The sequence below is a fragment of the Cannabis sativa genome, unplaced genomic scaffold (assembly GCF_029168945.1).
Source record: "Cannabis sativa cultivar Pink pepper isolate KNU-18-1 unplaced genomic scaffold, ASM2916894v1 Contig3, whole genome shotgun sequence".
Lineage (NCBI taxonomy): Eukaryota > Viridiplantae > Streptophyta > Magnoliopsida > Rosales > Cannabaceae > Cannabis > Cannabis sativa.
Window position 1 is genome coordinate 2,526,786 of NW_026870039.1, and position 21,160 is coordinate 2,547,945.

General features: G+C 36.6%; 2 protein-coding genes across 2 annotated transcripts; one reads left to right on the plus strand and one right to left on the minus strand.

Moving 5' to 3' along the window:
- Positions 1-8,493: 8,493 nt before the first annotated feature.
- Positions 8,494-9,771, plus strand: LOC115715701 (uncharacterized). Its single transcript, XM_030644367.1, has one exon. The coding sequence runs from the start codon at positions 8,494-8,496 to the stop codon at positions 9,769-9,771; it is 1,278 nt and encodes a 425-aa protein (XP_030500227.1).
- Positions 9,772-12,696: 2,925 nt separating this feature from the next.
- On the minus strand, positions 12,697-20,057 carry LOC133033174 (BRCT domain-containing protein At4g02110-like). Its single transcript, XM_061107801.1, has 10 exons — positions 19,789-20,057; positions 19,602-19,691; positions 19,297-19,401; positions 18,505-18,606; positions 18,316-18,400; positions 17,970-18,039; positions 17,807-17,851; positions 14,909-17,638; positions 13,940-14,156; positions 12,697-13,577 (listed from the first exon to the last, which is right to left on the minus strand). The coding sequence occupies exons 1-10, from the start codon at positions 19,867-19,869 to the stop codon at positions 13,005-13,007; spliced, it is 4,098 nt and encodes a 1,365-aa protein (XP_060963784.1). The 5' UTR covers positions 19,870-20,057; the 3' UTR covers positions 12,697-13,004.
- Positions 20,058-21,160: the final 1,103 nt, after the last annotated feature.

A 21,160-nucleotide genomic window follows, 5' to 3' on the forward strand; every position in this document is an offset into this window, starting at 1 on the left:
AAACTAAGTTAGTAAATGTCACTTTTAAAAAAATTAAGAAAATGACCAAATATATTAAATTAGCTCATAAAAATTATAAAAAAACATTTGTCACATATTTTTTAAAATATATATAATAATAAATTTAAGTTATATAATTTTCTTAATATTTCATATTATTATATTGTAACAAAAATGAATAAATATATTAGATCATTAAATATATACAACAGTATTTGATATATCGTATTACTGAAAATTAATATACCGTAGTAATAAAATTATATATTACAAAAAAAATTATAACAATACTAAATTAATACTCAAAAAATATATATACCATGCTAACAAAATTATATATATCACTATTAAAATATGAATACATACCAAAAAATTTATATATAATAAAATGAAAACTAAATATCATCTTAAATAAATGATATACTATAGACAACAAACATCATATACCATACAATAAAAAATAAAATAAAATAATATAATATTATTAAAAAAATTATATATATCATATTAACAAAATTATGTATCACAATTTATGTATAATAAAATAAAATAATATACTATACAATAAAACTTATACACCATATAACAGAAAATATATAACTTATAATAGAAATAAATATAATAATAACAACAAATAAAAATAAAAATATATAGGATACTAATAAAATTATATATCATGTCAACAAAAGTACAATAGAAAATACAACTTAAATATTATTTAAAAAAAAATTATATATCGTATAACAAAAAATACATATACCGTTCACCAAAATATATATACAAAAAATAATAATAATAAAAATATATATTACTAATATATATATGTATACTATACTAACCAAATTATATATCACAATTAAAATATACATACCATGATAACAAAATTATATACTACCATTGTATATAATAAAATAAAAACTAATTAAATATTATTTAAAATAAATAATCATACAATCAAAATATATAAAAAAAAATAATAATTAAATATATATAACATGCCAATAAAATTATATACATACATTAAAATATTTTTATTATGCTAATAAAATTATATACTACTATTATACATATCAAAATAAAAAATAAATATCATGTAAGAATAATAATATACCATATAACAAAATAAAAATGTACCGTTCGACAAAATCTATATACCAACAACTCATAAAAAATTTAAAAAATCGACATAACTTTTAAATAAAAAAGATTTTAACAAAACTAATATAGATATACCATAATCTTTAAATAATTTGCCTTTAATTCTAAAACAATGAAAAAAAAATAATTTTTTTTATATGACAAAAGGCAATATAAATAATAAATAGTTTAAAATGGTCATTTATCTACAAGTTTTGAAATGAGGATATTTACTAACATAGTCTTATGATTTAGGGTCATTTGCTACAATTTTTTGAAATGAGGACATATACTAACATAGTCCTATGTTTTGGGGACATTTGCTATAATTTCCCAAAAAAATTAATAATTTTTATTTACCTTGATTTTTGAATACTCAATAAAATGAAGTAAGAACTAAGAAAATGAATCAAATAGAAGAAATAAAGATAGAGATGTTTACATGGTTCAGGTATTAATAAATCATAGTCCACGAGTGAGTTGTATAGGGTTGAATAACCTTGAAGTATTACACCAATGTTCTTGACAAGATAAAAACCCTAGCTCTTTGCTATAGTGTTTACAACATAAATTTCCAACCATTTGCATGACGGTATAATGTAGTATTTATAGGCTAGGATCCCCACTAGGGTTTGCATGTAAACATGACGCACTAACAGAGTAAATAAATAAAATACACTAACTTGGGGCCCACGGACTCAGGCTTAACTCGTGGGGCTGTTGTGCTCCGTAAGACAGGGGACCACTTGAGGTTGACAGGTGTCGTGTGTGCGCCACCTTTGCGTACTATAGTGTCAGAATAGTGGTCGTAGGACAAAGGAGATGTTCCCTTTATTGGTACGCGCACTCTCAGGGTCTGACATAGGGGACAACCCCCTGATACGGTGGGATTCAATGTTAAAGGATCGCCACGTCAGCTTCAGCTTGGCTTCCAAGGAATTTCTTAAAGAGCCCTTCTGGATGTATTCCAAGCACCTATCCGAAGGGTCATGACTACTTCATTTTATGTGGGCGGAGGCGCCCCTTTGGATCTAGATGTTGGAAATTATTTTACCAGGATCTTAGATCTACTCACAAGTATGTTGATTAACACCCTAAATATGAACTTTCTAAAACGATGAAATAAACACATATAAAGTTTAGGAAACCTTACATTGGGTGCAGCGGAATAATATGACTCCTTTCGTTCAGATATCTATCCCTTGATTCCTTTCTGTAGCAGAGCATTATCAATATCTGAACCTGGATCTCTTTCTCTGATTCTTTAGTCTTTGAAACTCCTTCTTGCTGAAAGTCTTTCTTCACGATCTTCCTCACTATGATTGAGGTATCACTTGCTGTGTGTGGGCACTACTCTCACACTAAGAATTTCGAAATTCAAGAGGTAAGAAAGAGAGAGGGAGTGGTCGGCCAGATAGGGAGAGAGAAGGCTCAGGTTTTTCTCTGAATCAGAAGTGTAATTTTCCTGAAGCCTTCACTATCTATTTATAGCATTCCACTAGGGTTAGATATGAATTATTTGGCATTAAAATAATGAAAATATCAGTTTAAATTCCCTGCAAAAGTGGCCGGCCATGCTTAGTGGATTTGGGCCTCACTTTTTGCAATTTTGCAGTTTTACCTTTTCTGCATCTAATTTTCTCAAAAATGCCAATTTTCAAATTCAACCATCTAAATGCCAATTCTAACTATTTAATAACTATAAATAATTATTAAATAATATTGTCATTTATCATATTTATTAATTGAACCATACAAAGTATCATAATTAACAAATATGCCCCTAAAAACTCTTTCTTTACAATTTCGCCCTTACTTAGTGAAAAATTCACAAATAGACATAGTCTAATTTGAGAATAATAATTGATTAATCAAAACCAACTATATGAGTCTTACAAGCAATATTATCTCAACTAGTGCGGGGACCATGGGTCTATATAACCGAGCTTCCAATAAGTAGATCAAGAATTTATCACTAAAATTCACTAACTTATTAATTCTTCGTTAAATCCAAGCATAGAACTTAGAATTGCACTCTCAGTATATAGAATGCTTTATATGTTCCACCATATAGACACATTATTAGTTATCCATTGTTATAATCCTAATTTGATCAATGATCCTCTATATGAATGATCTACACTGTAAAGGGATTAGATTACTGTTACACCCTACAATGTATTTAATCCTTAAAACACTTAACCCCGTATAAATGATATTTCAGCTTATGTGAAATGAGATCTCCACCATTTATTTTCGTTTGGTCAAGCTCGAAGGAGATCATCCTTTACTTACTATTCGCCAGATAGAAGCTATAGATTCCATGTTTATGTTAGCGCTCCCACTCAATTGCACTTCCCAAAATGTACGTATCACCCTGACCTAAAAGTAGGCTTAACTAACAAATCAAAGAACACGAATAGCCTCCTGAGATTGAGCCTAATCATAACAGGATTAAGATCATTTGATCTAGGATCAACTAGGCGATATTGACTTGAATAGATATTACGGTAAGTTTAATAAATCTAAGTCAAAGTTCAATATCGGTCCCTTCCGATGCATACTCCATGCATCCAACCTGAGCTTTACTTTAACCAATGCTCTGGAAAGAACATAACATTTCTCCAAATGCAAGTAAACTCTGTTGTAGATTATCATATCAGTAAAACCCTGTGTCTGACAAATCTAGGAAACTTTATTCACATAGTCATGTTTACTTTCCAATGTTTTGACAACACAATAAACAGGATCAAGTATGTGAAAAGGATTTCAGACGAATTCATACATTATGTACATATAATCATGAAATAAATCATGTGAACTATGCAACATTAAATGTTATTTCTGATCTATATTAATAAGTAAATTTGATTATATTGAAATGAGTTTTATTTAGGGCATAAAACCCAAAGAGACATTTGATTTTGGGCATAGATATCCTATATCTCAGATGGTTTGGAGGCCCATCCCTCTGTATAGTCTTGGATTGGAAATTCCACGTGCCTCCCTTCCGTAGGGATTTCAATCAGGCCTTAATCAATTAATTTTGGATTGAAAATGCCACGCGCCTCCCTTCCGTAGGGATTTAAATCAGGCCTTAATCAATTAATTTTGGATTGAAAATGCCACGTGCCTCCCTTCTAGAAATACAAATAATATTTACCCACAAGCTTCCTAAACTCAAGAGTTGCGAAGGCTTGCAGTCTTCTATCTGGATCATTATGGACACGTGGGAAATTTAAAAAGGGGATGATCTTTCCAACTTTTGCCTTCTTTAGTTGTGGATAACTATGGACCTTTGAATTTCAGCTAGCGAACTACAAGTTGCACCAACTTCTTGGTCTATTAACTTCATGCACGTTGGGAAAGCACGTGATGCCTAGAGTAGCATGTTGACCGCTGAATCATGTTAGCACTCGTACTTAGGCGAATGTTACAATTGAGAATTCCTTGATTCTAATGCCACATTAAATTCTGACATTTCCATTCCCAGACCTTTGGATTAACTTGTGTTTTCTCAAATGCAATTTGAGCCACTAATCTTGGGGCACATAGATCGTCACCTCTTCCCATATTAATAGGGTGAAACACTTCAGTTCACCACTTTTTCCCATTTCATACTTTGAATTCAAATTTTTCGAGAGAAAAAATCGAAATCCCCCTTGGTGAATGTCCCCATCTTTTCAACAATTGACTTTGCATTCTTCTCCAAATTCATGCAAGAGAAAACTGTTAGAATTTTATGCCCTAACCAAATTATATATCACAATTACAAATATATATATATATATGTGTATACTATACTAACCAAATTATATATCACAATTAAGTACTCACGCCTTTGTGGAAGATTGTGTAGAATTCTGCCAATTGAAGAAGATCCATGTTTAGATATTGATTATACTCTGCGCCAAAAAGAATCAAGGGTTAAAAATCTGAACGGAAAGAAATATTATATTCTTCTACAACCAATGTAAGGTTTTCTATAAATTTATATAGGTTTATTTTATTAATTTTAAGAAATTCATATTTAGGATGTTAGATTATAGTTTATAATTAAACATACATGTTAGTAAATCTAGATCCTGGTAAAACAAGTTCTAACAGTAATACCTATCTTTAATCTCACCATCGTCTCCGCCATCATCCTCACCACCACCTTCGCCCTCAAGGTCTTCTTTGTAGCCATCTGTTTCGTAGTCGTTAATGGGGTTTTCATCGACAAATTTCTCCTAATGTTGGGCATTCTTGGTTGGATAGCCACCAGCGTTGGATATTTCCCCGTCTCTCATAGTGCCTGACTGGGTGTGCACTACGGGAGGTGGGTTTACACGTCAGTGATGGCATCCTGACCATGGGCGATGGGCTTAGTGACAACATTTCTAGTAGCCACAATTGTTATAGATACAATTTGGCTTAAAATCTTTCATCATCTCTTAATGAAATCACAAAAATATTTACCAAGATTTTTGAAAGCTGAATATAATGAAGTAAGAACTAAGAAAATGAATCAAATAAACGAAATGGAGATGAAGATTCTTACGTGGTTCGGGTATTAATGAACCCTAGTCTAGAAATGAGTTATATTGGGCTGAAAACCTTAAAGTATTACCCCCAATGTTCTTGACAAGCTAAAAATCTAGCTCTTTGCTATATTGTTAACAACATGAATTTTTGACCCTTTGCATGAGGGTATAATGTAGTATTTATAACCTAGAACCCGAGTATGGACATACCCGTGACCTACTAGGGTTTACATGTAAAATTGGCCCACTAATGGGGTAAATACATAAAATTAGTGGTGTTCGCGGTGCGGGTGGTGTAATTTTTGACCATTTTTTCAAACCAACCCGCACATGCAGTTTTTCTAATTTCTCAAACTGCACTCGCACCGCGAAACTAAAAAACCGCAGAAACTGCACTGTAAAAAATGGTGTGGTGCGGTGCAGTTTTTGCGGTTTTTGCAGTTTGGACAATCACCAAATAATTAAACTATCACAAATACAATAAAGCTTGAGCAATACTTGTCAAAAATACCATAAGGCTTGAAAATAAATATGAAAAAAAATTATGTTTCAACAATACAATAATTAGTGGGCTTTGAGTTGAACATTCACATATTGGACCTAAATAAATTTAAAAATTAGTATTTTTATAATGTGCGATGCGGTTTGAACCGCATATTAACAATTTAAAACCGCGACCGCACCGCACCGCGCGGTTAGGAAAAATTCAAACTGCAATCTCACCGCAAAGAATTTCAAACATAATTTTTTTTTTTTGCAGTGCGAGCAATTTAAGCGATTTGAGCGGTTTGATAAACACTCCTATATAAAATACACTTACTTAGGGCCCATGGACTGAGGCCCAACCCGTGGGGTTGTTATGCTTCGTATGGCTAGGGAACCACTTGAGGTTGACAAGTGTTGTGCACGCGCTTCCTTTACATAATGTAGTGTCTGAATAATGGTCGTAGGACAAAAGGGATGTTCCCTTTTGTGGTACACGCATTCCCAGGGTGACACAGGGGACAACCTCCTAATATAGCGGGATTCGGTGTCAGATGATCACCATGTAAACCTTTAGCTTGGCTTCCGAAACGTCACTTGGAAAGCCCTTCCAGATATATCCCAATCACCCATTCAGAGGGTCTTGACTACATTTTAAATGGGACGATGCACTCTTTTGGATCCAAAAACATCTAATTCCAAGCATAAATATCTTATATCTCGAATGGTTTGGAAGCCCATCCCTCTGTGTAGTCTGAGCCCATTATCTCGTAGGGCTTTTGAGCAAACCTTAATCAATTAAGTTTTAATTGGAAATGTCACGTGCATTTTTTTTAAAAACACGAATAATATTTTTTTAGAATTTTTTCATTTTTACACTTCAAAATAAATTTTTTTTTTTTTGCATTTTTATGAAATTCTGCATAGAAACTCCTATTGCAACGAGCGCTGCAACCTAAATTGCAACAAAAAATCGTATAAAACCTCTATTGCAACTAGCCCTGCAACCACTTTAGAACCCCAAACCATAAATTTAAAAAAAAATTAAAAAAAATAATACATGAGGTAATTCACCTAATTTTTTTTTATGCATTCTAAATTTAATTCTATTCTCATTCTCATTTTTATATTTTAATATCATCTAACCAAATACCAACGTCTCAGGGTGGAGAGAGAGAGAGAGAGAGAGAGAGAGAGAGAGAGAGAGAGAGAGTAGGGGTCATGAGTAATTGGTTGATTCCTTCCACGGAGAGAGACTGTGGTTGAAGTTATTCTGGGGTTTATACTTTCTCTATGTATGCCTGGTTTGTTACTCTGGTTATGGGTGAATGAAGAAGATAGAGTGTGTTGGAATTGGGAATGTGGTTGGGCTGATAGATGGTGTCTTTTTTAAGTGAGAGGGAGGCGGAAAAGAGAGATAGAGTGATAGGCTTGTTAAAGATTAGATTTTTGTGTTTTTTTTTTTTTTTGTTAAAGATTAGATTTTTGTGTTTGCTGATTAAGTTTGCCGCCTTGGCCTGTTGTTGGAGGAGCAAATCTTTTTCTCTATATGCTCTGTTTTCTCTATATGAAACGGTTTCTTGTGTTGACGGAGTCATGAGAAGATGGATCATTTGGAGAGCATGGAAAAGGAGACTTTCAACTTTTTCTATGTAAGTCAGCCTTCATCCGTGTACCAGGATGTCTTCTCGAGTGCCAGAACTGTTACGGCCAGAGGTTCTCCGAATCATAAACGAAACTTGTTCTCGACTCCGGCCGTTGCTGATTCTTCAACTGGTGGTGTTAAGGGCCCTTCTTCTAAACTTGTTCGTCGTCAGAGGTGTGCGTTGATGGCGACGTCCCATGATCCTGGTGCCGGTGGTAACCAGAAGCAAGCGGGGTGGTTCCCCATGCCCATGCCTGTCTATTGTGTATTGGATTTTGCTTCATCTGGTAATGGTGAGGAGAACGTTATTCTGCAATGGAAAAAGTCGCCTGGTCTTGTTCCTGTTATAGCGATACCATCTTTGACTGGGTCCTCTAATGTGCCAAAAAATTTGAATATGTTAAAGGATGTGGGCCAAGGGACGAAGGCCTATTCTTGTGGGCATGGGTCTCCTTTTTATAAGGTTGGTGGGCCAGAAGGAGTAATGGTGGTGACAGATACTCATAATAGTTATGAGTCGGGCCTATTTGGGCCTAGTGAAGGCTTAAATGAAGTTATTAAGCCATGTGGTGACAACAAGCACTTAGAAAAGGCACATATAGGGTCATCAACTAAGTTGGGCCTTGAAAATTCTGGCACTAGCTTATCGGTTCACTCTCAAACCCCTGTGGAGGAGAATGTCTTATCTCCTCCACAGGAGCCATGAAAGGCGTAGCGTGGAACTGTAGAGGGTTAGGGCAGACCTCTACAGTTCTGGAGTTGAAAGCCCTAATTCGGTCGTGCAATCCTGATTTCATTTTCATTACCGAACTAAAAGTGGATGCTTCAAGTCTGGTATGTTCCCTTAAGAAACTTCACTTTTATCATAATATTGTTGTGCCGCCAGTGGGATGTGCGGGGGGATTAATTTTAGCTTGGAAAGAGGGCTTTGAATTTGAAAGTATTAATGTTTCTAAAAATCAAATTACCGGGTTTGTGTACTCTGACCCTGCAAGGAGTCCCTGGCTGTTGTCTTGTGTTTACGGTCCCCCGTATTTCCATGAGAAGAAGAAATTTTGGTCTAGCTTGATGGTTAATGGTGAAAGATTTGGTGGCCCTTGGTTAATCTTAGGTGATGTAAATTTTGTTCTTAGCAACTCGGAGGGAGTTGGGTCCAAGGGGAGGGATCAATTTATCCCCTTCATTTCGGAGTTGATTAACTGTCATACGTTGGTCGATTTGCCTATTAAAGGAGATATCATGACTTGGGACAATCATAGAGACGGTGCTAATCACATTAAGTCAGCCCTGGACAAAGCTCTAGTAAATAACGGTTGGCTGCAAATCTTTCCTAAGACGGTCGTTCGGTCTCTCACCACCTGCAATTCTGACCATCGGCCCCTCTTTATTAATACCGACTCTTCGGTCTCTAACGCCAGAAGGCCTTTCCGCTTTGAAGCTTGGTGGACAAGGGATCCTCGTAGTTCCTTGGTGGTGGATCAAGCGTGGGGGTCTGTTTCACATGATTGGGCCCCTGCTAGAGTGTTTAAGAAAGGTGGTGCGACCCGCCTGGCCCTGAGTAACTGGAATCGGGTGCAATTTGGCAAATTGGATTCTTGTATCTCTAAGTTGGAGGGTCAATTACAAGCTGTCCAGAGTTTGCTTGCTGGTGAAAGAAATTGGGCTACGGAGGTGGAGGTGAGGAAAGAGCTTAATGAGGCTTTAAGGCGGAAAGCAATTTACTGGCAACAGAGATCTAGGGTCTCTTGGATTAGGGATGGTGATAAGTGTACTAATTTTTTCTTCATTTCCGCCACGATCCGTAATAGAAGAAACTCGGTGGATAGTATCTTGAACAAGGATGGTGTGTGGATAACTAATAAAGAAGATATTGGTAATGAGTTTACTAGTTTTCTGGGTGACATTTTCAAAAACCCGCCTCTGGGCCCTCTACAAAGCCTAGACTACTTAATCCATGATCATCTCTCCCCTTTGGAGTAGTCTGAGCTTGAGGTCATCCCAGGTCACGAGGAAATTAGACAAACGCTATTCTCTATGGGAAGCTTGAAGGCTCCGAGTCCGGATGGTATGCCAGTTCTCTTCTACAAACACTATTAGAACTCTGTGGGACAAGACTTCTGCGATGCAGTTGTGGACTTTTTCCAGTCAGGGAATATGCATAGAGGCTTTAATGCTACAAATATTACTCTCATTCCTAAGGTCCCCAACCCAAAAAAAGTATCCCAGTTCAGACCTATCCCTTTGTGCAATGTGATTTATAAGGTAATCTCGAAAATCATTGCAAATAGAATCAGAGTGTTCCTGCCCAGATTGATCTGTCCTACTCAAGCAGCTTTTGTCCCGGGCTGGAACATCCAAGATAATAATGTTTTAATCCAAGAGATCATACACTCCTTCAAGAGAAAAAAAGGGAAAGAAGGGTTTTTTGCAATCAAAATTGACCTGGTTAAGGCATACGACAAACTGAGTTGGCAATTTATTGACTACGTTTTGCGTAGTTTCAAGGCCCCTGACAAGTTCTGCCATTGGGTACGCCAGTGTATCACAACAACTTCCTTCAACCTTTTTCTCAATGGAAGGAAATTTAACAGTTTGACCCCGGAGTGTGGCATTAGACAAGGAGACCCCTATCTCCGTACATCTTTATCTGGGCTGCTGAAATCCTCTCGCGCATCCTTGAGCACGCCCTTGATAACGGTACCATAAGTGGTATAAAGCTAAGCAGAGAGGGCCCCAAACTCTCCCATCTGTTCTTTGTCGATGATCTGATCCTTGTTGGCAGGGCAAACCTTGATGAAGCAAGGGGTATGTGGCATTGCCTGGAAAAGTTTTGTGATTGGTCTGGTCAAAGAATTAATAAGCTCAAAACCTCCATTTTCTTTAGCGGTAACACAAGTGATGGTATGAAACGAGGCATCAGGCAAGCTTTGGGATTGAACTGTGAAATGGGTAACATAAACTATTTGGGACTCCCGCTTTTTAGATCCCGCCAAAAGGATGCAGATTTTAACTTCATTCTTCATAATCTGGTGTCAAAACTCCATGCGTGGAAGTTAAAATCGTTATCAAAGGCTGGTCGTGCTACATTGATCAAATCGGTGGGACTTGCTTTGCCTATTTACACGATGCAGACGACAAAGCTTTCTAAAAAGCTTGCATCTAGGATTGATGGTATGGTGAGGGACTTCTTGTGGGGCTGTGAACAAGGTAATAGAGGCATCTATCTTAAAGCCTGGGACCAGTTGTGCCTTCCCAAGTCCCTTGGGGGGCTTGGATTTAGAAAGACTGTGGAGATGAACCAGGCATTGCTCGCCAAGTGGGGTTGGGCTCTGCTTACTGAGGAAGAGTCGCTATGCTGTAATGTTCTCAAATCTAAGTACCTTAAGGGTAAACCGTTTTTTGACTGTGAGGTTAAGAGCTCCGATTCTTGGTTTTGGAAAAATGTGGTGCGATCAAAAGAGATTTTAAGAAAAGGGGCGTGCAAGCTATTATCCGATGGGCGAGAGACAAGTATTTGGGATGACCCTTGGGTTATCCACGGTACGGATTTTTACCCTAAGTCTAATTATCGTCAACAACGGGGCTTGGAGAAAGTGTCGGATTTACTGCTACCTGACGGGAATTGGGACACACCCAAGCTCCACAACCTTTTTGACCAGGAAACTGTTAGTAACATCTTAAGAGGCGGTATTCCGAGTGGTCAGGGAAGGGATAGATGGGTCTGGACAAAAGAATCAAATGGTCTGTTTTCAACCAAGTCTGCATATCTTATTCAAGCCCTTGATCGGGCTCCTATGTGCAACATTGCTCCGGCACTATGGAACAAACTTTGGAACTCAAAGATTTTGGAGCGGCATAAGGTCCATTGGTGGAATATCCTTTCCAATGCGCCACCCTTACGAGCCCCTCTTGCTAAGAGAATGGGTTTTGAGGAGGTTTCCTGCCCTATTTGTGGAGAGGCTGAGGAGACCACAGAGCACTTGTTCCTGTATTGCAACTTTGCCTTCCACCTTTGGCGATCCTCTCCTTGGGGGGTTATGCCTGTGCTGGATTCAGGAGCCCGAATGTGGGACTGGGTTACTTTTCTATGGAATCTTAAATCAAGAGGAGTTGATACTGATGAGCTGTTCCTCTACGCCTCAATTGTGGTAGATACGATTTGGAGGGCCCGCAACGACAAGGTACATAATAATTCAATGGGTAACATTAAACACTATATTGACTCTATTTTGTCTTGTTACACAGACTATGGCTCCTGTCTTCTTTCCCCTCCACAGTCTGTTGAGACTCAGGCTTGGTCTCCGCCTCCGAAAGATTGGATTAAAATCAACTGCGATGTCAAAGTAGGAGGTGAGACTATGTGTGCAGTGGCGATTGCGAGAGACCATAATGAATCAGTTTTGTGGGTGGCGGCAAAAAGGTTACAATTCACTGACCCACTCACTGGAGAAGCTGCGGCCTGTCTTTTAGCCATGGAGACGGCGGTCTCATTACATCATCCTTTTGTTTTAGTGGAGAGTGATTCTGATGTTGTTATCAAGAACCTAAGAGGGGATGACTCTATTTGGGGGATTGAGAACTATGTGCGTCATTGCAAACTCCTCTCTACTTTTATGACTAATTGTAATTTTTCTTATATAACTAGAAATTGTAACTACGCGACCCATAATGTGACTAAATGGGCATTTGCCAACAATGTTACGGGCATGGTAGAAATGTCTACTATACCTGTTAATATCTTTTGTAATGACCATGAGGTCTAACTCCAATTTTATTTTATTTATAAACGCATTTTTCAAAAAAAAAAAACCAAATACCACCTAAATTTAATATTTAATACTTGTCCTCATATCAAATTACAAAGTAACATTAATACGTTCCTCCTATTGAAAAAAAAAAAACAAGTACAAGGATAAGACCATGATATTAAAAATAAATAATTACATCCTCGCACTAATTACTGACTTATTACCGACCACTACTGCAAATCCAAGGCAGTATAAGCTCAAAAATTTCAAGATACAAGTGAACAACCAGTCCCAAAAAAAAGGGCCATGTTTAAACAATTTTGTTACTTAGGTACTTAGAGAACCTAATATATAAACAATGTCTAAATGAAATAAAATACAAGACTGCAGAGTGAAGACAGTCCATACAAAACGAAGTATAAAGTTACACACACACATATCTATCTGTCTACCTATCTAATCCATCTACTTACTGCTCCTCTTCTTCAATGAAGAGGTCCCCCTTTTCCTTTTTTTATTGGAAGATTGATCCCTGGTTTTGCTTTTAATACACTCCAAGCAAAACCAGTCATCCTGAGGAATATCTTCAAATGGAGGATCACAGCAATCAATATGGCAACCAACTCCACAACCTTTAGAACCATCTTCATTACCGCATATCAACATCACATCACCTCTATCACGAGACCCACATACCAGGCATGGTACATCTTTGTGATCTGGTGGTGTCAGCTCCACCACAACTTTCTCTTCTGCAATCTCTTGGAGTTTGGCAAATGATTTCTCAGCCCAACCGTGAGTGTTGTACAGCACATGCTTGTTGAGGGAATACCCGGGTTTGCATACGTATTCCACCAAGTAATCAGCTACCACACACGGTATTTCGTGCTTTAGAAACTCCTGGACCCATGCATCCACACGTGGCATGCCGGGAGAGATAATTGCAAAATCAACGTTTGAGTTGAGGAAGCGAGTGTAAGGTGGAGATGTTGCGAGTATGGTCCCATCCCCAGCCTTCACAACACGCTTCAGGGTGTCCTGTTTGATAACATTGCATATGGCAAAAAATTAGTTCTCTTTAGTATTGATTTTTAAATCGTAAATGGTCTAACAATCTGAACCAATTGATGTGAAATGCTAACATGAAAATACACAAAAAAAAATATATGTTAATTTCAAACTCTTAGCCAGAGTGTGAGCCATTCTGCCTACTTACAAGACAGGTTGAAATCCAACTCCACTGAAGAACACCGTTTTAGAGTTATACATACATATACATATAAAGTGAAAAATGTTAATGAGAAAAAGGGTCTTCACATGTTAGGCGAAGAGAGAAAACGCATTAAGATCATAATCACTTATCAATTCTAAATGCAATAGGTTGTGTTAATTCAACGTACCAAAGGTGGTGCTATACATTCACCATAAATGAGTATGCGCATTCCATGAAGAGCACCATGACCTGTTCTTTGCCTCAAGAGACGCCACTTCCTTGGAGCTTCTAAGTTTATAGCACCATCTTCATTAAGGCCATTCTTGTACCATTCATAAGGTTCTTCTTCCAAGAATTTTCCTGCCTGGTTACAAGCCGTTAAATAATCCATCTTAAGAATCCACCTGCATGACAGTTGCAAACAAGAGTTATAAGCAAGGTTTTAAAAAACGAAGAAAAACTACAATAAAATAGGTTTACACCTAAAAAATTAGCAGAAAACCTTCATAAAATATCATAAAATTCATAACAAACAACACATAATCCATAAAAAAGTCATAAAATTTATGAAAAGTACTAATTAGGTCTTCAAATGATAATTTATATTCATAAAAGGTTCGATTACTTATGAAAATAGTAAAAGTTCTAAACATATATAGAAACATATTCCTCATTCTAACTCAAATGTCAAAGAAGTCATAATGATCATCATTATCTTCTTCTGAATGAGAGAGAGGAGGGAGGAGAGAGAGAGAGAGCTGGTGAGATTGGGGGAAGGAGGAGTGGGGAGTCGGAGAAGAAGACAGCTGCTTAGGGTTTACTTTTTAAATCTATCTACTCTATTGAAATTATGTTAGAAAAGGCCCCAACTAACACCCATAAAGTCAATTACAAATGAAACCCAATTGGTGAGGACTGAGGCGTGCACCTCATACGCCTCAACACGAATCGCCTTAGAGGCATACGCATCAAGACTGCCTCATCAGGGTGAGGCATAGGCCTCAAGTCCAATAGCTGAGGCGTTGCCTCAGAATCGTTTTTTTCACCGCCACGCCTTAAGGCGCGCCACGCCTTGACCGATTTTAAAACAATGGTTATAAGTTCATAACTAGAAGGAAGTCCATATTAATCAAAAGACAAACAACAACAAATATACCTTCCAGATGCTGCTGCAGCAAAAAATTTCTCAGTCCGGCGAATAGGATCCGGAGCAATGAAGTGTGTGGCCTGGTAAGACCACTGATGCGAATCACGACAAAATTTTCCTTTCAGCCGCCTAATAACACTCTGAAACTCTTTCCGTTGAAGTCGATGTCCACTTAAAATAAACATTGCAGGTTCATTTTTTACACTGTTTGCAACTCCTCCCTCTTCCTTTGAAGAGTTAGGTCTGCAGTTTGAATCCCTTTCCTTAACCTTCATTTGTGTAATATTAGATTGAACAACCGACTGTTCTCCATGCTTTTTATCTTGACTTCCATTTTCATTACCACTGTTAGTTGGCATGCTCTCCTCTTCTTCCACGGAGTTCTTTAACTTCTTCTTTCTGGATACTTTTTGGGGTTTTGGTTTAGGACCTGATTGTTCTCCATGCTCTTTAGCTTGACTTCCATTTTCATTACCACTTTCAGTTGGCTTGTTCTCCTTCTCCTCTTCTTCCACAGTGTTCTTTAACTTCTTTTTTCTGGATACTTTTTGGTGTTTAGGTTTAGAACCTGTAACAGCTTTGTTTTCCACTTTATCCTGCCCACCATTGTTTTCAAGCTCAATCTCTTCGCTATTAACAAGTTCATCAGATTTCACTACATCTGCCACATCCAGAACTTTCCTCTTAGTGGATTTCTTCTCTTTAGGCGTTTTTCTCTTCAATCCATCTACCTTTGAGCTTGGTCTGACCAGAACAGAAGTAGTGCTATCCACTGCATTCTCTGTTTCATTTCCTTTCTTGTCTTGTTCTGAGGTCATTTCCTTAATATTAGTGATGGCTTCATTTGATACATGCTGCTTGCTTGCAGATTTCTTCTGTGTCCCATTATCATTTTGTTTGTTGACTACATTCTCACACAACTGCTCAACCTTTTCTTCTGGAGCTTCTGTTTCATCATCAAGAGATTCTATTTGAGGCATAGCATTATCTCGAGATCTATTAGCATGTTCTGCCACTGCTTTTGTGGGTGCTTCATTGTTGACAATAGGAGAAGACAGTTGAGTCTTCTTGGTCATAGGAGATTTGTCACTCTCTTCTCCACTCAAACAAGTTGCTGCATTATTTTGGGACGTATTATTTTTGCCCAAGTAAATGGAACCCTTTTGGTTAGCAATAGAAACATTCTTCGGTCTTGTACCCAATGTCTTCTTTGAACCCGTCTTCTTTCCCAACGGTTTAGTAACTGACTTCTCATCTTCAACCAAGTTCAAACTAGAAGGGCCATTAGAGTTATAAGTATCTGGATCTCTGTTACTTTCATAACCGATACCAACCTGCTGATCATTCTGCACTTCCCCTGTAATGGCAGCCACAGGTGTAGAATTCTTATCAACATTGTTAAAGTCCAGACCACTAGATAAGGTTGTTTTTACTTGCTTGAAAGAAGATGGAGATGTCTTCTCATGTTTAGAATTAGAACCCTTGGGATCATTCATGTCATTCTTGGGTTCCCTTGTGTTGGCTACAGGTGTAAAATTCTCCTTAACAAAATTGTTAAAGTCCAGACCACTGGATAAGGACGTTTTTAGTCTCTTAGAAGAGGATAGGGATGCATTGTTACTTTCAGAACCCTTAATATCCTGCTGACCATTCTGGGGTTCCCCTGTAATGGGAGCCACGGGCGTAGAATTCTCCTTAACAAAATTGTTGAAGTCTGGACCACGGGATGAGAAGGATAAGGATGTTTTTACACTCTTGAAAAAGGATGGAGATGTCTTCTCATTTGCAAGAGCATGCTGCCCGCAGTCTGAAATTGTAGGTTCAGAAATAGGGAGGCCGCTTTGTGGCGATTTAGTTAACTTAGAGGAATGAGTGGTAACATCAGTAGAGTGTGATTCAATTGCAGAGTTCACTTTTGCAAATACACTGTTAGAGCATCCACTACCAAAAGGAGCTCGGCTAGCATTAGTCTCATGGCCGCCATCACAAGAAGGCGCTGACCTCAGCCCAAGAATTTTACTGTTTGGTGATGGACTCTTCCTAAAGCATGATTTCACATTATCATTTACCTTTCGCAAAGTGGGACTACCATAGCCATTTCGTATCTCTTTTGGAGGCGAAAAATCAGTTAGCTTAACTCCAGAATGTAAATGTAGTGTGTCAACATAATCAGAGCCAATTCTTCTCTTTGCTTGCGCTAAGGATGAAAGATTATTGACTTTGGGTTCACCCATAATGTCTCTCTCAAAGCCACTTTCATTACCTGATAATCTCTTCGGTGTCTTCTTTGAAGAACTTGCAGCACCAAACCTCTCATTAGAAGGAACCCTGTCAACACTCCGAGAATTAGAAGTCCAGTCATTCCTTGCATTCTTACCATCAGGAGATTCATAACGAGACTCAATTTCCTTGCTGTAGTAAGTCCCTTTAAGGATGCTAGAATTCTGATTCCCAAAATCCAAACTTGACGCTGGAGACATTCTTTTCCCCTCTCCATGCACTGAAAACTTGTCGTCAGTGGCATTGACATTTAAAGGAATCTTAGACTGTGGTAAATCAGGCAGAATATGTGGCGCCTCTGCAGCTATTTTGGGTGACGTATGTGTCTCTGGAAAGCTAGTTGCTATATTGATAGGACTTCTATGCACGTTTTCTACTACATATGGCCTAAGAGATGCATTTTCAACCTCATCCTCAGAATCCTTTGCCTCAGCTTCCATCATCTCCAACTCATAGCCACTGTTGAGAGAAAATGAGATCTAAGAACAAAAGTACGCATAAAAAAGCAACTGATAATCATATGAAAGTGAGGTAACTGTCTTTGAGCGAATAATAAGTAACATATGCTGAATGAATAATTTTCCGAACATTGAGAAAGAAAAAAATATATTTTAACGATCACCACACCTTGTGGTATAGTCAACTTCTGGAAGAATTTCCCACTCCCTTAAGCTGCCAGCAGAAGAAGCACGAGAAGAAGAAAAGTCAATGACTAAAATTTGGGAAACTTGTGTTATTCACTGTCAATGATAAGATGCTAGATCACACCAAGAATTCCACTAAAACATACCAATCTTCCAGCCAACGATGATTGACCAACTTTATCTTGTTTAATCTCTTGGCAAGCTCATATTTTTCTCCTACACAAATAAGTCTCATTAATTTCGATTGCTATTTAAGGCTTATTTAGTGGAAGAGAATTACTGTAGAAGAAATATACATAACATAAAACGTAGAGCTACACATGCAATATATGTGATTCTTTTTTCTCCTCTTGAGTTGCACATTGAATTCATCCGAGAACAAATGGTGTAAGCGAATTGAAAAGAATGATTACTTGACAAAAACAAAAGCAAGGCACATATATGTGTCATGCACGTTTAAATCCCATCAATTATGGTGAAAAAAATAATTACCCTCAAATTTGTAGCAAATGAGATGAGTGACTTTATTCGCCACCAATGGCTTAGAAAAATGTGCACCCATTAAGGCAACCATATTCTGAGAAAATCAAAAGAATTGATTAATTGAAGTAATGAAGTATCTAGAATTCCATAATCGGAACTCAGGAAAAAGAAAAGAAAAGAAAAGAAAGATAGGTATACCATAATGTCTTCTCTGTCTTGTCGCTGGTATCCAGTCAAGCAAATTATAAAACTTTTAGCACCCGGTATGCCATTCAAATCTCTAAGTGGTCTGTACATTACCTGCCCAAAAACTTAAATCTCAATCAAACTAGCACAAACTAAAGAGAACCCAAACTCAGTATCAATGCATGTATAAAATTTCAAAATCAAGCTACATATGAAAATCTCAATTAGTATTCCTTATGGGCGTTTGGTATGAGATTTAGACTTAATGAAAATGGAAATGTAAAATTCAAATTAAATTTGAATGACAAGAGATTTGTATTTCCAAGTAAATCTTACTTTTTAAATTAAAATAGTGATAATGTTAATCCCCTCAAGCTTATGGGTTTCATATTCCCTCCAAGTCTACTCCCTCCAACTCTATTCTTTCCAACTCAAACTCACATAACAAACACCCAATTAAGTGGTGTTTGGTTGAAAGGAATAAAAACATAGCTAGAATAAAATTAACATTCCAATACTTTAAAATAAAACCAAATAAAAGAATAGAATAAAATTGTTTCCTTCCATTCTATTTCATTACTCCACCTTAGGGATTTAATTTGGAAAGGTATCAACCATAGGTGATGGATAAAAAGCATTTCACTGTTGATCTATTAGGCGGAATTCATCAATGCCAGACTAATTATTCTAAATGAACATTGTCATGCAACATAAGCTGAAATTAACAAAAATTATTCAGACTCCTTTGTAAACCCAAAATCAAACAACCATGATAGAGCTAAACAATAATGTATAAACCCTCACCGTAGTGGCGTCAACCAGCATTCCAGCGTCAAAACTATGATCTACCCACAAACCAGTCACTACTGTTTTGCAATCTTTTCGAGCAGCAACACATAGAGGATCATCCTGAACAAATAATAAAGGTTTTAGACCACTTAAATTTCAAAACTAACATATGAATTTTGAAACATAGTTACAAAACTGAATTTATTTCTTTATTTTCCCACCATTTCAAGAAAACACCAAGAAAAATAAACCCAATTTACTTAAAGTAAAACAGAAAAATCCAATTACAATGGATAAGCAAAACACTTAAGAGCACTTACATAGACAACTTTATCCACAATCACATGTGTGCAGTTTTGGCAATACTGCCCAGTATCAACTCCCCCACCTTCCACAAGCTTAGTTCGAATCTACACGTTTTATTCAACCAAAATAGGTGAGAAAAAAACAAAACCCAAATAACGAAAAGAAAATTCAACAATATATGAAATGAAAAGACTGAAATACCTTGTGTTCATTAATGGAGTCGAATCCAAAGAGGACGAAACGGACGCCGTGAAATAGTTGAACTAATTGAGTAGTTTCCATTGTCAAATCGAAATGTCTTTCTGGGAAAAGCAAGAACTAGGCAAAGAAGAAAGAAATCTAACACAGTAACACCATGAATGAGAATCAGAAGCTTCTAAATCTAAAGAAGAAGAAGAAGAAGAAGATAAGCAGAAGGAGAAATGGGTTTTTGGTGTGTTGAAACTTGTTGTGGAAGAGTCTTAACTAAAGGAGGGAAATTCTGATATTTTGTTTTTTCATTCAAATGAATAAGCGCGATAATAATTAAAAAAAAAAATACGGCGGAATTTGGACGCTCCACTTGGCCCAACCAAGGACCGATCTATAACACGTGTAATGTCCCTGACTTGGATAAGGCTAAGTGAATGATGGGCTTGAACTTGGGAGTTTCTCTGGCCCGTGTAAGAAATTACATGGTAACTGTGATCAGCCTCAGCCCAGAACCCCTTATTTTTCCTTTTTTTCTTTAAAAAGAAAATAAAAAACAAAAAATTACTAAAGGGAGATTATATTTACATAAAAAAAAAAATATTAGGGTGATTCTCCAATGCATCCCGTAAAAGGAATGTATCTACTTGTTTCGGCATATAAAAAAAAAATTAGTCTATTTTTTTTTTCATATTCATGTACGTTATAGCTATTTAAGGTACCTTACAAAATTTTGACAAATTCAGAATAATTTACAATATAGAAAACAATGTTCAAACTCAAACAGTCTATTTTACACGTGTATAAAATAAAATAGTCGCGCGTGCAACACACTGTTTGAACGTAATTTTCGGCGTGTTAAACTTTTCTGAATTTCTTTAAATTTTACTGGATGTCTTAAATAAGTATAATTTACATGACTATGAGAAAAAAATCAACTAAAAAATAATTTCGGATACTAAAACAGATAGAGATGTATCGGTGTATCCCTTTTAAAGGAATGCATTATAGAATTTTCCAAAAAATTATAACTAAATTTCATTACTAAATTTACTCCGTTAGATCTTCTCTTTTTGAGGCTGATCGTACTTTTAGTGGGAATTCCCTACCCTCCGTATTTGCATCCTTAGTTTTGGATGATTTGGTTTAATAAATCTACATATATACGGATTAATAATATAATCTTTAAACTTCCTAATAAATAAATAATAGAACACACTAATCAACTTTTATATTCTCTTAATAATAATAATTATTAATATTGGGAATAAATTTTAAAAAAATATTATTTTATTTTGAAATTTTTACACCAAAAATCCAATTTACACAATTTATTACAAAAAAATTCCTACACGCTTACATCATCATTTTTACCTTTCCTCTT